Source organism: Rhineura floridana, chromosome 6 (assembly GCF_030035675.1).
Source record: "Rhineura floridana isolate rRhiFlo1 chromosome 6, rRhiFlo1.hap2, whole genome shotgun sequence".
NCBI classification, from domain to species: domain Eukaryota; kingdom Metazoa; phylum Chordata; class Lepidosauria; order Squamata; family Rhineuridae; genus Rhineura; species Rhineura floridana.
In genome coordinates, this window is record NC_084485.1 from 149914920 (window position 1) to 149929565 (window position 14646).

The 14646-nt window shown below is 45.1% G+C and overlaps 1 protein-coding gene across 4 annotated transcripts in view; it reads right to left on the reverse strand.

Annotated features, from left to right (window-relative positions):
- The window catches only part of NPL (N-acetylneuraminate pyruvate lyase), a 43736-nt gene that overhangs the window by 20755 nt on the left and 8335 nt on the right, over positions 1 to 14646 (reverse strand). For all 4 annotated transcript variants that reach the window (XM_061634075.1, XM_061634076.1, XM_061634074.1 and 1 more), the window contains 6 exons: positions 13916 to 13989; positions 13236 to 13323; positions 11138 to 11195; positions 9597 to 9672; positions 7239 to 7331; positions 5361 to 5509 (listed from right to left, as the gene is read on the reverse strand). In XM_061634075.1, coding sequence (XP_061490059.1) covers positions 5361 to 5509; positions 7239 to 7331; positions 9597 to 9672; positions 11138 to 11195; positions 13236 to 13323; positions 13916 to 13989 — 538 coding nt within the window. The remainder of the gene's footprint in view (positions 1 to 5360; positions 5510 to 7238; positions 7332 to 9596; positions 9673 to 11137; positions 11196 to 13235; positions 13324 to 13915; positions 13990 to 14646) is intronic.

Consider the following 14646-nt stretch of genomic DNA (forward strand, 5'->3'; position numbering starts at 1 on the left):
CTGCGTATGACCTCTATCGGGAGGAGGACAGGGGAGTGCAACCCTGTTACTCTTACTTGATTTCTCAGTGGCTTTTGATACCATTGACCATAGTATCCTTCTGGGCCCGACTTTGTGAGATGGGTATTGGAGGCACTGTTGTTACAGTGGTTTCCAATCCTATCTCCAAACTTGTTTTCAGAGAATAGCATTGGGTGATTGTCTTTCGGGCCCCCTCTGGCAGTTGTGCTGTGGGTGTGTTGCAGGGTACCATCTTGTCCCCAAAGCTGTTTAACATCTATATGAAGCCCTTGGGAAGTAGTCATCAGGAGATTTGGAGCGAGATGTCAGCAGAATGCTGACAATACCCAGCTCTTTTTCTCCGTAACATCTGAATTGCTGCCTGCTGGCAGTTGTGCTCTTGGGCAAGGCAGTTGAAGCGAAGTGGTGGCGAAGCAGTTGCAGGTGCATTCTGGAGGAAGCGGATTATCCGGATCCATTTCAATCAGCTCTTCAGGCGCCTGGACATGGGACTGAAACGGCCTTGGTTGCCTTGATGGATGATATGAGGAGGGCGTTGGATAGGGGCAAATGCACCTTCCTCGTCCTCCTGGATCTCTCAGCGGCTTTTGATACCCGTTGACCACGGTATCCTTCTGGACCGCCTGAAGAGGGTTAGGCATAGGGGGCACTGTATTTGCAGAGGTTCCATTCCTTCCTCTCTGGTAAGGTACCAGAGAGTTGGCATTGGGGGATGAGGTTCTCGGATCCTTGGCCTCTCACTTGTGGGGGTGCCACAGGGTTCCATTCCTCTCCCCGATGCTGTTCAACATCTATATAAAGCCGCTGGGAGGCTATCATCAGAGGATTTGGGCTGCAGTGTCACCAGTATGCGGATGACACGCAGCTCTATCTCTCATTCAAATCTTCACCGAAGTTGGCTGTAGAAACCCTATTCCAAGTGCCTGGAGTCGGTGAGTGGCTGGATTGGGAAGGAATAAGCTGAAGCCGAACCCCTGACAAAACTGAGGTACTGTTTGTGGGAGACCAAGGGAAGGTTGGGGGATGTTGACCTGGTGCTCAATCGGGGTACAACTGCCCCCTGAAAGACCAGGTCTGCAGCCTGGGGGGTCATTCTTGACTCCCAGCTGTCCATGGAGGCTCAGTCTCGGCTATGAGCCAGGAAGAGCTGTATCAACCTCCATCTGATACGGAGGCTGCGCCCCTACCTTCCCAATCATCTGCTCCCCAACGGTGGTACCATGCCCTGGTCTCCTCTCGCCTAGACTACTGTAATGTGCTCTATGTTGGGGTTACCCTTGAAAATGGTCCAGAAGCTGCAACTGGTACACAATGTGGCGGCCTTGCCTGATTAAAGGCAGCCGCTGGTGAGATCACATCACTCCAGTGCCTAACGGAGTTGCACTGGTTACTGGTTGTTTTCCGGGCCGAAATTCAAGGTGTTGGTTCTGACCTTTAAAACCCTACACGGTTTCGGCCCCAGTCTATCTGAAGGAATGCCTCCAGGCATCAGCAGTGATGCCGCTCAACAAGATCAGCCTCAAAAGGCCTTCTCTCTATCCCACCAGTTAAAACAGCTAGACTGGTGAGGAGCAGGGAGAGGGCTTTTTTCAATTGTGGCCCCCCACTTTGTGGAATTCCCTCCCAAATGATCTCCGCCATGCCCCCTCTATGATGAGCTTCTGCCGGGCCTTGAAAACCTGGCTCTTCAGGCAGGCTTTTGGGGTGGGCTAGGTTTTATTATTGTTGTTGAGATTTTTAATGTTTTAATGTATTTGTATGTTTTTATTTTGTACGTTGCCCAGAGTGTCTGCACAACCAGTCAGATGGGGCGTGTAATAAATTTAATAAATAATAAATAAAATATTGGGGTGCCGCAGGATACCATCTTGTCCTCAATGCTGTTGAACATTTATGATACTGATGCTCAATATTCCAGATCTAGGGCTCGCAATACTTGCTCCCCTATGTTTTTTGATCTCCAATTCTCATTTCCTGCCCGTGCATCCTATTTGATAAATCTATCTATTCCGAAATATCGTATACTCTTTTCAAGAGTGAGATTCAACTGTTTCCCCCCCGCGATTTTAGACGGCCGTTTTAAAGGCATTCCTATGCAAACCGCATCTGCCCATGCTCAAACTCTGAAGTCGAATCGTTGGTTCACACTTTTCTTTTTTGCAACCTTTATCATGCTGAACGGCTTAGATTTATTTCTCCCATAATTAATTGCTTTCCTGGAAGATCAAATAACTGGTATGTCCAACTCCTCTTATCCGAAACTGATAAACTATGGACAGAAATGGTTGCCAAATTCTTAAACTTAATCCAGTTAAGACGAAAGAATTCTTCCTTTTAAACTGTGTTTTTATAGGATTATACTGTTATATTAATATATTATGTTTTTATTTTTTATGTATTTTGTTGTATTTTTTGTACGATGGGTCTGTGACCGTATAATAAAATTCATTCACATTTATATGAAGCCTTTGGGAGCGGTCATCAGGAAATTTGGGGTGAGGTGTCAGCAATACGCTGACAATACCCAGCTCAATTTCTCTGTAACATCTGAATTGGGAGAGGCCATGCAAACCCTGGACTGGTGCTTGAACTCAGTGGTGGGCTGGATGAGGGCCAATAAACTGAGTCTGAATGCTAGCAAGACGGAGGCGCTGTGGGTCGGTGGTTCCCGAGTTCAGATAATTGGTCAGTTGCCTGCTTTGGATGGGGTCGTACTCCCTCTGAAAGAGCAGGTCCGTAGTCTGGGGGTGCTCCTGGATCCATCTTTGTCTCTAGAGGCCCAGATGACTTCAGTGGCTATGAGTGCATTTTACCAGCTGCGGCTGGTAAGCCAGCTGCAGCCATTTCTGGACTGGGATAGCCTGACAACTGTTGTCCATGCACTGGTAACCTCCAGGCTAGATTACTGTAATGCGCTCTATGTGGGGCTGCCCTTGAGGTTGGTCTGGAAGCTGCAGCTGGTGCAAAATGCGGTGGTGAGACTGCTCACTGGGGCAGCATATTGCCAACATGTCACCCCACTGCTGAAAGAACTGCACTGGCTACCCATTTGCTACAGGGCCAAGTTCAAGATTCTGGTTTCAGTGTACAAAGCCCTATACAGCTCAGGACTAGGATACCTGAAAGACCGTTTTATCCCTTATATACCCAGTCGATCACTGCGCTCTGCAGGTGAGGGCCTCCTACAGATACCATCTTATCAGGAGGTCCGTTCTGCACAACATAGGAAATGGACCTTTAGTGTGGCGGCACCTACCCTGTGGAATTCCCTCCCCTTAAATATTAGACAGGCTCCATCTCTGCTATCTGTTCTGTTATCTTTTTGGCGCCTATTGAAGACCTTCCTCTCTCTCAACAATCCTTTTAAGTTGAGACCTTATTCCAGTCTGCGTCTGTGTTGGAATTGCTTTTTAATATTTTTTAAAACCTTTTTTTAAAAAACAATATGATTTTAACCTTTTTTTCAAGATGTCTACAGAGCTTTTTAAAAAAATGTTTTTAAAAATGTTTTGTTTTAATATATTTTAAAGTCTGTTTTTATGATCTTTAAAAGTGTTTTTAGTGCTTTTGTTTGCCGCCCTGGGCTCCTGCTGGAAGGAAGGGCGAGATATAAATCAAATAATAAATAAATAAATATTCCCACGCTAAGCACCTGTTCCTTCAGAGGGAGTGGAACTCCATTCAGAGCAGGCCATGCCCCACCCATCTGGTCTAGGGAACCACCCACTGAAGCCAGACATTGATCTAGCACATCCACTGCCACACTTGCAGATGTAAAGGAGAAACAGAGCTGTGTATCATCAGCATATTGCTGACAACACACTCCAAAACTCCAGATGATCCCATTCAGTGGTTTCATGTAGATGTTAAATAGCATAGGGGATAAAATCAAACTCCACGGCACCCCACACTAAAGGCTTCACAGTGCCGAACAATAGTCCCCAGGCAGTACCACCTACCCACAACTCAGATAGCCACTTCAGGGGAATATCATGACTGATGGTATCGAAAGCTGCTGAGAGGTCAAGGAGGATTAATAAGGACACAGCCCCCCTATCTCTCTCCTTATAAAGGTCATCATACAGGGCAATCAAGGTGGGTTTTGTGCCAAAACCAGGTCTAACACCTAGTTGAAATGGATCCAGAAAATCGGTTTCATCCAAGAGAACCCGTATCTGATCTGCAATCATGCACTCAAGAATCTTGCCAGAAAAGGGGAGATTACAATCAGTTGATAATCACTTAGATTTTCTGAATCTGGGGAGGGTTTCCTAAGGAGTGGTCTTGTCACCGCCTCTCACAAGGAGGCAATAATCACCTCCCTGGCCCGGATGGCGGTCCCTTCTTTGTAATTTTTATCAGCCATGAGGAGCAAGAGTCAAGAGCACTGAACGAAGCACCTTGTCCACATCCTCAAACCTTGCCAACTGAAACTCATCCAACACAGCAGGATTAGACAGTTCTCTGGACACCTCTTGAGATTCATCTGCTGTAACAATGGAGAAGGTCCTAGAGATTTCATCCTCAAAATGTTTTGCAAACAAGTCACAGTGAGCCACTGTCAGTTCTATCACCTCCTTTGGGCCAGTCTGTAAAAGGCCCTGCATTACCTGGTAAAGCTCTGCTGGACAACACAGTGAGGATACAATGGAAGGGGCAAAGTGTGTCTTCTTTGCCACCTTCACTGCCACTGAGTGAAAGTTCAATAATGGGCACTCTGCAGTGTTTGACTACATTCATCTGGAGTTTTCCTCCACTCACATTCAAGCTGTCTCCCAGCTTGTTTCATTGCCCTAAGCTCTGGTGTATACCAAGGAGTCAGCTGGGTTCTATCAAGTGGGAGAGGACACTGAGTCAGGAGCGATCGTGTTCAGAGCCTGGATCATCCGAGTATTTCACAGGTCAGCCAAGGCTTCAATAGGCGCTCCAGTCATATTAGCCAACATCCATCTACCCCTTCTCTTGGGCTTATACCCAACTTCCTTGGGGTCCTCCTCATCCATTATTTTTAGTCCAAAGTTGCCCGAGGCTCCCAAGGGCTAACGTCGTCTTCCTTCCTCCCCATGCCCAACCCCTTCTCTTTCCTCAACTGATCTGCTCACCAGATTTCATCCTTCACCTCCTTTTTCCAAACAGCTGGCAAATCCCTCATGTGGAACATGCCTCTAAACTTAAAATTCTCTAACTTCTTCTTTGGTCTGGAAAGGAGCTGTCAAGATATACCTGGCACAGGATGTTCCCAGTAGGGTTCAGTAAAAAAGGACTACTTTGTTACATCACCTTAAGAGGCCGCCTTTCAGCTATACTACACCAAAGTTATTAATGTAAAAATTCCTTACCTCATCCACACCATACAGAAACACAAGCTGGCTGTTATCATTTTTCTTCAAGCACCGCCCTAAATCCAGGAGGTCTCTGTCGCTGAACTTCACCCCCTTGAAGGTGGGGATCTGCTCTTTCATCCCATCTAGTAGCTCTTCAACACAAACTGCACAGAGTGAGTGAGAGAGCAAATCACATCAACAAAAGTTTTCAAGTCATACCAGGCAAGGTACATCATCACAACTGCCAATGTAAATACACAATCCCATTTGTGATGCTATCCCAAAATACAGTACAAATAATGCTTCGTTACAAAAAGATCTGGGACGAATACCCAAAAGTTCTCTCTTCCTTATCTGTGGAAGGCAATGAGAAATAGAATTCTTTTATCAGAGTAGCAGAGTATACTACAGCCTTACACTAGATTAGACAGCCGTTCCCTTGCTTCATACTGGGAATTCTAGTTCCTGAGAGAGGCAAAATGAAAAACAAACAGACTATTCTCAGCATTCTCACAGAATTCCAATCCTCCTGGATTCGTTGGGGAAACTGGTTCAAAATGGGTATAAATCATAGGGTTGACAGACAATAAATATGCCTCCATAATTACAGCATACATATGAACAATGGCACTTAATCAGAAATACACCACCAATTGTTTACCAGTAGTATTTCCATGGGTGGAATTAGCCTTTACTATCCTCCTTAGATATTTATTTATTTATTTATTATACTTGTATACCGCCCCTTAGCTGAAGCTCTGTGGGCAGTTTACAGTAACTAAAAACAAATACAATTTAAAACACATCTTTTAAAAAACAATTTAAAACACAATTTAAAAATTTAAAACAACATAAAACACATGCTAAAATGCCTGGGAGAAGAGGAAAGTCTTGACCTGGCACCGAAAAGATAACAGTGTTGGTGCCAGGTGCACCTCGTCAGGGAGATCATTCCATAATTTGGGGGCCACCACTGAGAAGGCCCTCTCCCTTGTTGCCATTCTCCGAGCCTCCCTTGGAGTAGGCACCCGGAGGAGGGCCTTTGATCTTGAACGTAGTGTATGGGTTGGTTCGTATCGGGAGAGGCGTTCCATCAGGTATTGTGGTCCCAAGCCGTGTAAGTCTTTATAGGTCAAAACCAGCACCTTGAATCAAGCTCGGAAACATAAAGGCAGCCAGTGCAAGCGAGCCAGAATCGGTTTTATATGTTTGGATCTACTAGTACAAGATATTTGGCCTGTCCTGACTATCACTACATTCTAATGTACAATATGCATATTTAGCCAGAGGTGCGTCCCACTGAATTCAGTGGGGCTTACTTAAAAGCAGTGGCGGCTAGTGACTCCATGGCAGTGGGCAGTGGAATCTGCTCCAGGTTTTAGTCCGAGCTTTCAAGAAGCTGTCCAAAGTACCGGACAGCTCCTTGAAAGTTCAGACTAAAACCCAGAGTGGATTCCACTGCCCCACTTACATGGAGCCACCAGCTGACACTGCTTAAAACAAAGTGAACACAGGATTGCAACCCTAGAGCAATGTTACTTAGACATCATCTGAAGCCTCATGATGGTGAAAAGATAAGCCATGCTGCATCCGGTCAAGGGCTTGGTGGGGAGACATCACGGGGCACAGGTGAGAAACTTGTGGTCTGCCAGACATTGTTGAACTCCAACTCCCATCATCCCAGACCACTGACTATGCTGGCTGGGGATGATGAGAGTTGGATCTCAGCAACGTCTTGAGGACCACAGGTGCTCCACTCCTGTCCTGAGGTCTTCAGTTATCTTGAGCTCCATAGAGAAAAGGTGGGATATAAATGTAAAAACATACAAAAAGCCACAGAGTCAGGCATTTTTCCTAGATGTAACTAGGATGGTCTGCATGAGCAGCACTTACTTTTTATACCAGTCAGGGGAGGGCTGTGGTAATAATAGAACGGGATGCCTGGGGCTTCAGATGCAACATCTCGCAAGAAGGCAACTAGAGCATCTAAATAAGAGAAGGCAAGAAAAGCCAGTGGAAACATGGGCAGTTTGAGGAACAGATATTATCTGCAGTATAGGCCTACATAACAGGCAAGTATTATTTATTTATTAGTTGCTTTTTTTCAGAAACTCAACACAACTTGCAATTTTAAAAACAGACACAAAACAAGAAAGGTACATACTAATATACTCATGAAATGTGTAAAAACAAGATCAAACCCCTCTCCACCTGACTAAAAACGAAAAATTAAACTCCAAAGGTCTGGGTGAATGAAAATGTTTTAACCTGGCACCTGAGAACAGGCAATGATGGTGCCAGGCACGCCTCCATGTGGACAGCATTCCATATATGGGGAGCCACCACTGAAAAGGACCGTTCTCATGTTGCTGCCCTCTGCACTTCCCTCAGAGAGGGTACACGTAGAAGGACCTCAGATGATGAACGTAGGGTCTGGGCTGGTTCATGTGGGGAGAGGCAGTCCTTTAGCTATGGGGTCAAAGGCTTTATAGGTCAAAACCAGCACTTTGAATTTGGCCCAGAAACTGACTGGTAGCCCGTGCAGCCATGCCAGAATTGGTGTTATATGTTCCATCTGTCTTGTCCCGGTCAGCAATCTGGCCACTGACTTCTGTACCAGCTGCAGCTTCCAAGCTGTCTTCAAAGGCAGCCTCCCACATACAACATATTGCAGCAATTAAGTTAGATGTTACCAGAGCATAGAGAACTGTAGCTCCAGTCCAGCCTGCATGATCAGGCCCCACCCTTGCTTCTCTCTTGGGGAGACACCAGTCCCGAATTTCCCTGGACCTTCACTTTCCAAGCTAGGTTGATGAAAGTAGAGTAGGGTACAGAGAGCTGTATTTAATTAAATCAAACCCAGAGAAGATCCACTAAAACCAACAGACTCAGGCTAGTCAAACGCATTGATTTTAATGGGTCTGCTCTGACTTAGAGGATGTGATCCAAGAGGCTGTGATCTACCCCATGAAAGGGGAGGGTGTCCTCTATGAGATTCCAGTGCTTCCCACTTGGCCCAGAGCTTCTGGTGGGCACAGGCCACACCTAATTGCATCTATGCACAACCAAAATCGGCAAAATGTGCAGGAAAAAATAAGTAATTGGGGGTGCTCACCCCCAAATCTGCTCTGGGCCAGGACAAATCACACACCCCATGAAAGGGCAGGGTGTCTTCTACAAGATGCCAGTGCTTTACATCTGGTCCAGAGTTTCTGCTGGGCACAGGGCATGGAAAAGGGCATCTATGCACAATCAAAGCAGACAAAAATATTCTGGAAAAAATAAGTAACAGGGTGCTCACCTCAAAAGTCTGCCCTGGGCCCAGGGAAATCACACTCTTCACAAAAGGGAAGGTGTCCCTCAGTAGATGCCAGTGCTTTTCACTTGGCCCAGAGTTTCTTCTGGAGGTAGGATACGGATAAAGGCATCCATGCACAAAAATAGACAAAAACATTTTCTGGGGTGTTTGATTTGTCTTGTCCCAGAGTAGATTTTGTGGTGAGCACCCCCAGATACTTATTTTAGACTATATTTAGATGAAATCCTCCACTTTCCTGGGGTGTATGATTTGTCCTGGACCAGTGCAGATTTTAAGGGTGGGCACCCTCATTTTTTCCACCACATTTCTGTCTGCTTTGGTCAATCATAAATACACTTATCCATGCCCTGTGCCCAGCAGAAGCTCGGGCCAGATGTAAAGCACTGGTATCTCATAGAGGGCACCCTCCCCTTTCATGGGGTGTGCGATTTGTCCTGGCCCAGAGCAGATTTTGTGGTGGGAACCCTCAGTTACTTATTTTTTATGATTTTATGAGATTATTATGCATTTATGAGCATTTCAGAAGCCTGATAATTTTGATGCAATAAATTCATTGTTGCTCTTGATGGGGAGAGTCTCCAAATCACTGAGATATATGATATGGGGTACCCCAACATATATTTGGGGGTTCAGAGACATGTTAACTTTGCTTTGGAGTTGCGCTACCTGTGAACTTTTCCTTTTTTTTAGTATTTTGAACTTTGAAGCAAATAAGGAACTGAGAACTAGTAACCACCTTCAGTGTCGTTGCAAAGAGGGAATGTAAATTAGGAAGCAGCTACCCAGGAGTTGGTTTTGCAGCAATGAACCGAAACTGCCCATATATCTTTAGGCTTTACAGTTCCACATGCCTTCAGTGCTGTCCTTCACAGTCCTGAAGGTCTGCCTAAAAAGCAAGAGGAACAATAATACAGTGGGATCTGCCTACTCACCTTTATTCACCTGTTTGAAGAGGAAGGGGGGCATGACCGCTATGCCATCCGCTCTCATTTCTGCTGCATGCTTAGCCTGAAAAAGGAAAGGATGGTAGGAATTGCAGATAGTTATATCCATACAGACTGATACCATCATGGAAGTGCTAGAGAATAAGAAATACAAAACAGATAACACAACAGTAGCTTGTATTGGACCATATACTGTGTGTATAGGAATATGCAAGCCTGTATCTATATATAATCACTGAGTGATCATGGGCCAGTCACTCTCTCTCAGCTTAAGCTTACCTCACAGGATTGTTGTAAGGATAAAATCAGGAGGAGGAGAACCATGTTTGTATGCCACCTCAAGCTCCTTGGAGGAAAGGTGTGATATAAATGTAATAAATATATAAATATGTATGAATACATATAATTGGATCTCCTGGGGATAATGTTTCTACAGCCATTCCTAACCAATTTGAAAGAGGTATTCTGATTGCAAAGTAGCTGTTTCAGTGCACTTGATGCATCTTGATCATCCGCAGTGATAATAAACTAACCAAAAGCTTCTCCAAGTATCTGGAATGCAAGTAACAATTAATTTTCTTCTAGCATTTTTGTCTGCCACTGAGCAGAAAGGCTTACCTGGCAGCTAGCTGCCAGGTTTTGGGCAGAGAGACTATTGTTTCACCTGGAAGCAAATGTGCCAACTGTTTGGGGGGTGGGGGAAGGAAGGGAAAGTCTGATTTTTGCTTTGATCAGAGAAAGAGAACAGAATCACTGAGGTTTTTGAGCTGGTTGACAAGAAGCATCACCAGGTGGGGAAAAATGAAATTCTGAGCAACTGATGCTTTTTAAAAAAAAGAAAAATCTTAGAATTTGCTTACTTCAGCAGCTTGCTTCAGCCCTGAAGTTGTTTGGTTTTATTTTTGTACCACCAACACAATCAACTCCTCCTCACTGAGTTGACAGGGCAAACAGAAGCAAAGTATTTTTTGGTTGAAACAAACCACTGGTATGAATTATGGCTGCTTGAGAGCGTAGTCGCAAATGCAGCTTGCCAACCGAATCAATCACTTGGCAGCACTTTTTTCCTAAGCATTTTCCAAAGGGTGCTTCCAGCAGAAGAAATGAAAAAGCAACTATGGAAAAAACAGTGATAATTTCACACCCACCCTCAATTCCAGCCGGCAGTAGAGGACGTACTTATTTTGTTGTAGCCATATCCTCTCCTTTTCTCTCTAGAGCAGCCTCTCTCAATCTGGTGCACTCGAAATGATGATGGACTTCAACTTCCATCCTCCCAAGCCAGAATAGCCAATAGTCAAGGATGATGGGAGTTGTAATCCAACAACATCTGGGGATCCAAGGTTGGGGAAGGCTGCCCTAGAGTGACCACAGGACAGGGCTCCTGTTACCCTACACAGGAGGTGGAATTCAGCAGGTGCTTCTCACCCCTGCACTAATATATAGGAAGTGTTGTCTCCTTGCACACCAATGTTCACGCAGGATAAAAGCAGTACCAAGGAGAAAAATACATTAAAACACACACTCACCAATCCCTTTGCTTCTGGTAAGCTGAGAGCTCCAACATGAATAATCACATGATCAAGCCTGCAGAAAAAGGAAGAGGGGTGGGGGGGAGGTTGTCATATTACTGTTAGTTTTCATAACACGCATTTCATAATCCTATCAGTAATATTTAAGTACGCATGCACAAACCAGCAGTCCATCAGGGACAACTACGTGCACAAACTCATATATTAGAACCTGGACAGTGTGTATGTGCGGATGTGTATATTGGGGTGGGGAACCTGACGAACAAGGGCTGAATACTGGCCTCCAGGCCTCTCTGTCTGGCCCTTGGAACCCTCTCCAGGACACACCTCTCCCCCACTATGCTGTGTCTCCTCAAGTGCTTTTGCTTGCCTGGAATACGTCCCTGGACTGTGATGAGGCATCCGGCGTGCCTAGATGGAGGATGGAGAGGGTGGGCGTGTAGCCCATTGTACAAAGTCACATCCATTGCTCCACCCACTTTTTGCCTTTAGCCCCACCCGCCATTGGCATGTGACCCCTAGAAGGTTGTTCCTGAGGGAATGTAGCCCCTACGCTGGAAAAGGTCTCCTATGTGTGGCGTAGTGGTTAAGGTGTTGGACTACAACCTGGGAGACCAGGGTTCGAATCCCCACACAGCCATGAAGCTCACTGGGTGACCTTGGGCCACTCAGCCTCATGGAAACCCTATTGATAGGTTTGCCATAAGTCAGAATCGACTCGAAGGCAGGACAGTTACATTTTATCTCTGACCTATGTCCAAAAGAAGAAGAAGAAAAGCTGCTTCAAGGAGAGGCAATTAAGGATAAATGGAGAAGCAGATGCAGGGCACTTAATTCTTTCCTCATGCATCTTCAGGCCAAATGGTCTCCCAGATTTCCTCCCATAGTATTTCACTTGTTCTCAAATCACCTCCTCTGAAGTAGCTTTTCAAAAATAAAAAGACGAAAGGAAGTGGGGAGCATTGGGACTTAACATGCAGTTAATCCCTCAGTGTGGTATACACACTGCATTCACATGCGACAATGTGCAATACAGGGATATGTGTGATTCTGCCTAGTAAAGAGGTATTTTTAGGCAAAGGCAAAGATTAATAGTAAGATGACACACAAAACAAACTTAGAATGCTGTAAAATATTTAGCCCATGTTTCAAACACTTTAGGGAAAAGAAGCAGCTTGGATCACTGTTCTGCAAGGGGGCCCTGCAGAATCTGTCTGCCACTCTCTGAAGATTTATTTCTTTAACAAGATTTATAGACTGCTTAATCAAAACAAATAAATACCTCTCTAAGTGGTAAAACAGTATAGGATATTCATAAAAAAAAAAACCAAGTAGGAAAAAAGGATGCACGTTATTCAGTGAAAAAGGCAAAAGTTGTATATGTTTGACATGTCACAAGAACATAAGAGAAGCCCTGCAGGATCCAACCCAAAGGCCCATCTAGTCCAGCATCCTGTTCTTACACTGGCTAAAACCACATGCCCACGTCTAGCCCACAAGCAGGATCTGAATGCAAGAGCACTCTCCTCAGTTGTGACTCCCAGAAACTGGCATTCAGAGACTTACTGTCTCTGACAGGGGAGGTGGAACATAGCCATTGTGGCTAGTAGCCATTGACAACCTTATCTTCCATGAATAAATCAGCTGCTGAGTAGCTGTTTAGGCCAGCAAACTCACTGCTGCTTTATAGGTCAGATCCATGTGTTGTTAAAAAGATCTTTTGTCTCTGAATCAGGATTATGGCAGCCTGACAATCTTGTCTTAAAGGGGCAACATTCTCCCCTTCTCCATATCTCATCTCTCCTTCCTTATTTTCAGCCGGTGAAAATACAGCACTCCCATAACTATCCACTTCCTATTTTCCCTCCTCTTTGAGCAACAGGAAGAAATAAAGAATCTGCCGGTGACAGGAGCCAGACATTAATATACTGCAACTTGCTACTTCAGCAATAGTCTGATAACCGGCTCTCCTCTCCCTGGCCTTTAAAGAAAAAAGAGGAAGTAAACAGAATGCAGATTTCACAATCCAACGTCTTTGCTTAGATAAGCAGTGATTTTCACAAAACACAGCAATCTTTCCCCTGGAGTTACTCACTTATCTTTGCCCTTGGCCACCCACTCTGCCGCCAGCTGCTTCCTCTCCTGGACACTCAGGGACAGGCCTTCTCCTGTAGTCCCATTCACTGTTACCAAAAGAAAGAAGTATTTGACACACAGAGAAAGGGTGGGATATCTTTTGCTGGAGTGATGAATTGAGCAAGTGTGGAGGAAGCCCTGCTTCACATCTCCTTATCTGCTGAGGCACGCCGTAGGAAGATAGGAAGCTGCCCTATACGGAGTCAGACCCATTGCTCAGTACTGCTGACACTGACTGGCAGCAGCTGTCCAGGGTTTCAGAGAAGGGACAATTCCATACCCTACCTGGAGACGCCAGGGACTGAACGTGGGACATAAGAACAGCACTGCTGGATCAAACCAGATGAAAGGTTCATTTTCTCTAGCACCCTTTTCCCCCACAGTGGCCAACCAAATGCGTCTAGGAAGCCCAGAAGCATCTCATGAGTACAACAGCCCTCTCCCCCTGTTGCTCCTCAGTGACTGCTACAGTATTCAGAGGCATGATACCCTGATCTTGAAGGTAACATACAGTCCTCATGATATTCTGTATCATCTTAGGTGCCTGGGTTTGAAATCATACCCATTTCTGAGCAGGAGACAGTCCAAAGACTCTGCCAGTCATACAAAAACAAGTATAAAGCATAAGCCATATCTTACCAAATACATTCTTTACACCTTGCTCATTTATCAGGTAGTCCACATATTGGCCAATCACAGAGAGGTTGATTTCTCTAAAAGAAAAGAACACAAGACAGGAGGAATTATCACTTGCAAAATTCCTTACAAGTAACGCCTTGCACATGGAATTCCTTAACACAGGGGGAAGAGAATGTCTCCATCTTCCCGTGCCAGAGGCAGACCATCATTTTTTCCCCCAGAGGTGAAAATGGTATGATAAAAGGCATCACTCCCTGTGACATGAACACTAATTTCATAACACTATTTTTCCATTCATAGGTTTTCTAGTGTTTCCAAACAAAGACAAACACCTCTGTAAAACCAAGAAACAACAGTAAAACAAAAGAGAGCCCACCATATGAAGACATGCCTCTATCGTATCATGTTCAACAACCTGACAAAGCTGTTGTCCATTCCCTGTTATTGCTTCCCCGCTGCACTCAGGATAGCTTTCCAACCCTGAATGAGACCAACAGGAAAACACTGTCTGCTCCATGTTACCAGGCTTTACCCTGAGCAGAGGACTTGGAACCTCCATGAGGACTTGGAACCTCCATTCTGATTACCTGCTCTCTTGATACAGTGCAAGAAGCAAACCAAATGAAGAAGCCCCTCTATTATCCCCACTCTCTACCCAGCGCTAGTTGGGAAAAGCCCCCATTAACATTTGGGAAGCCCATTCTGACTCTTTAAAAGGCACTTCAATGGCC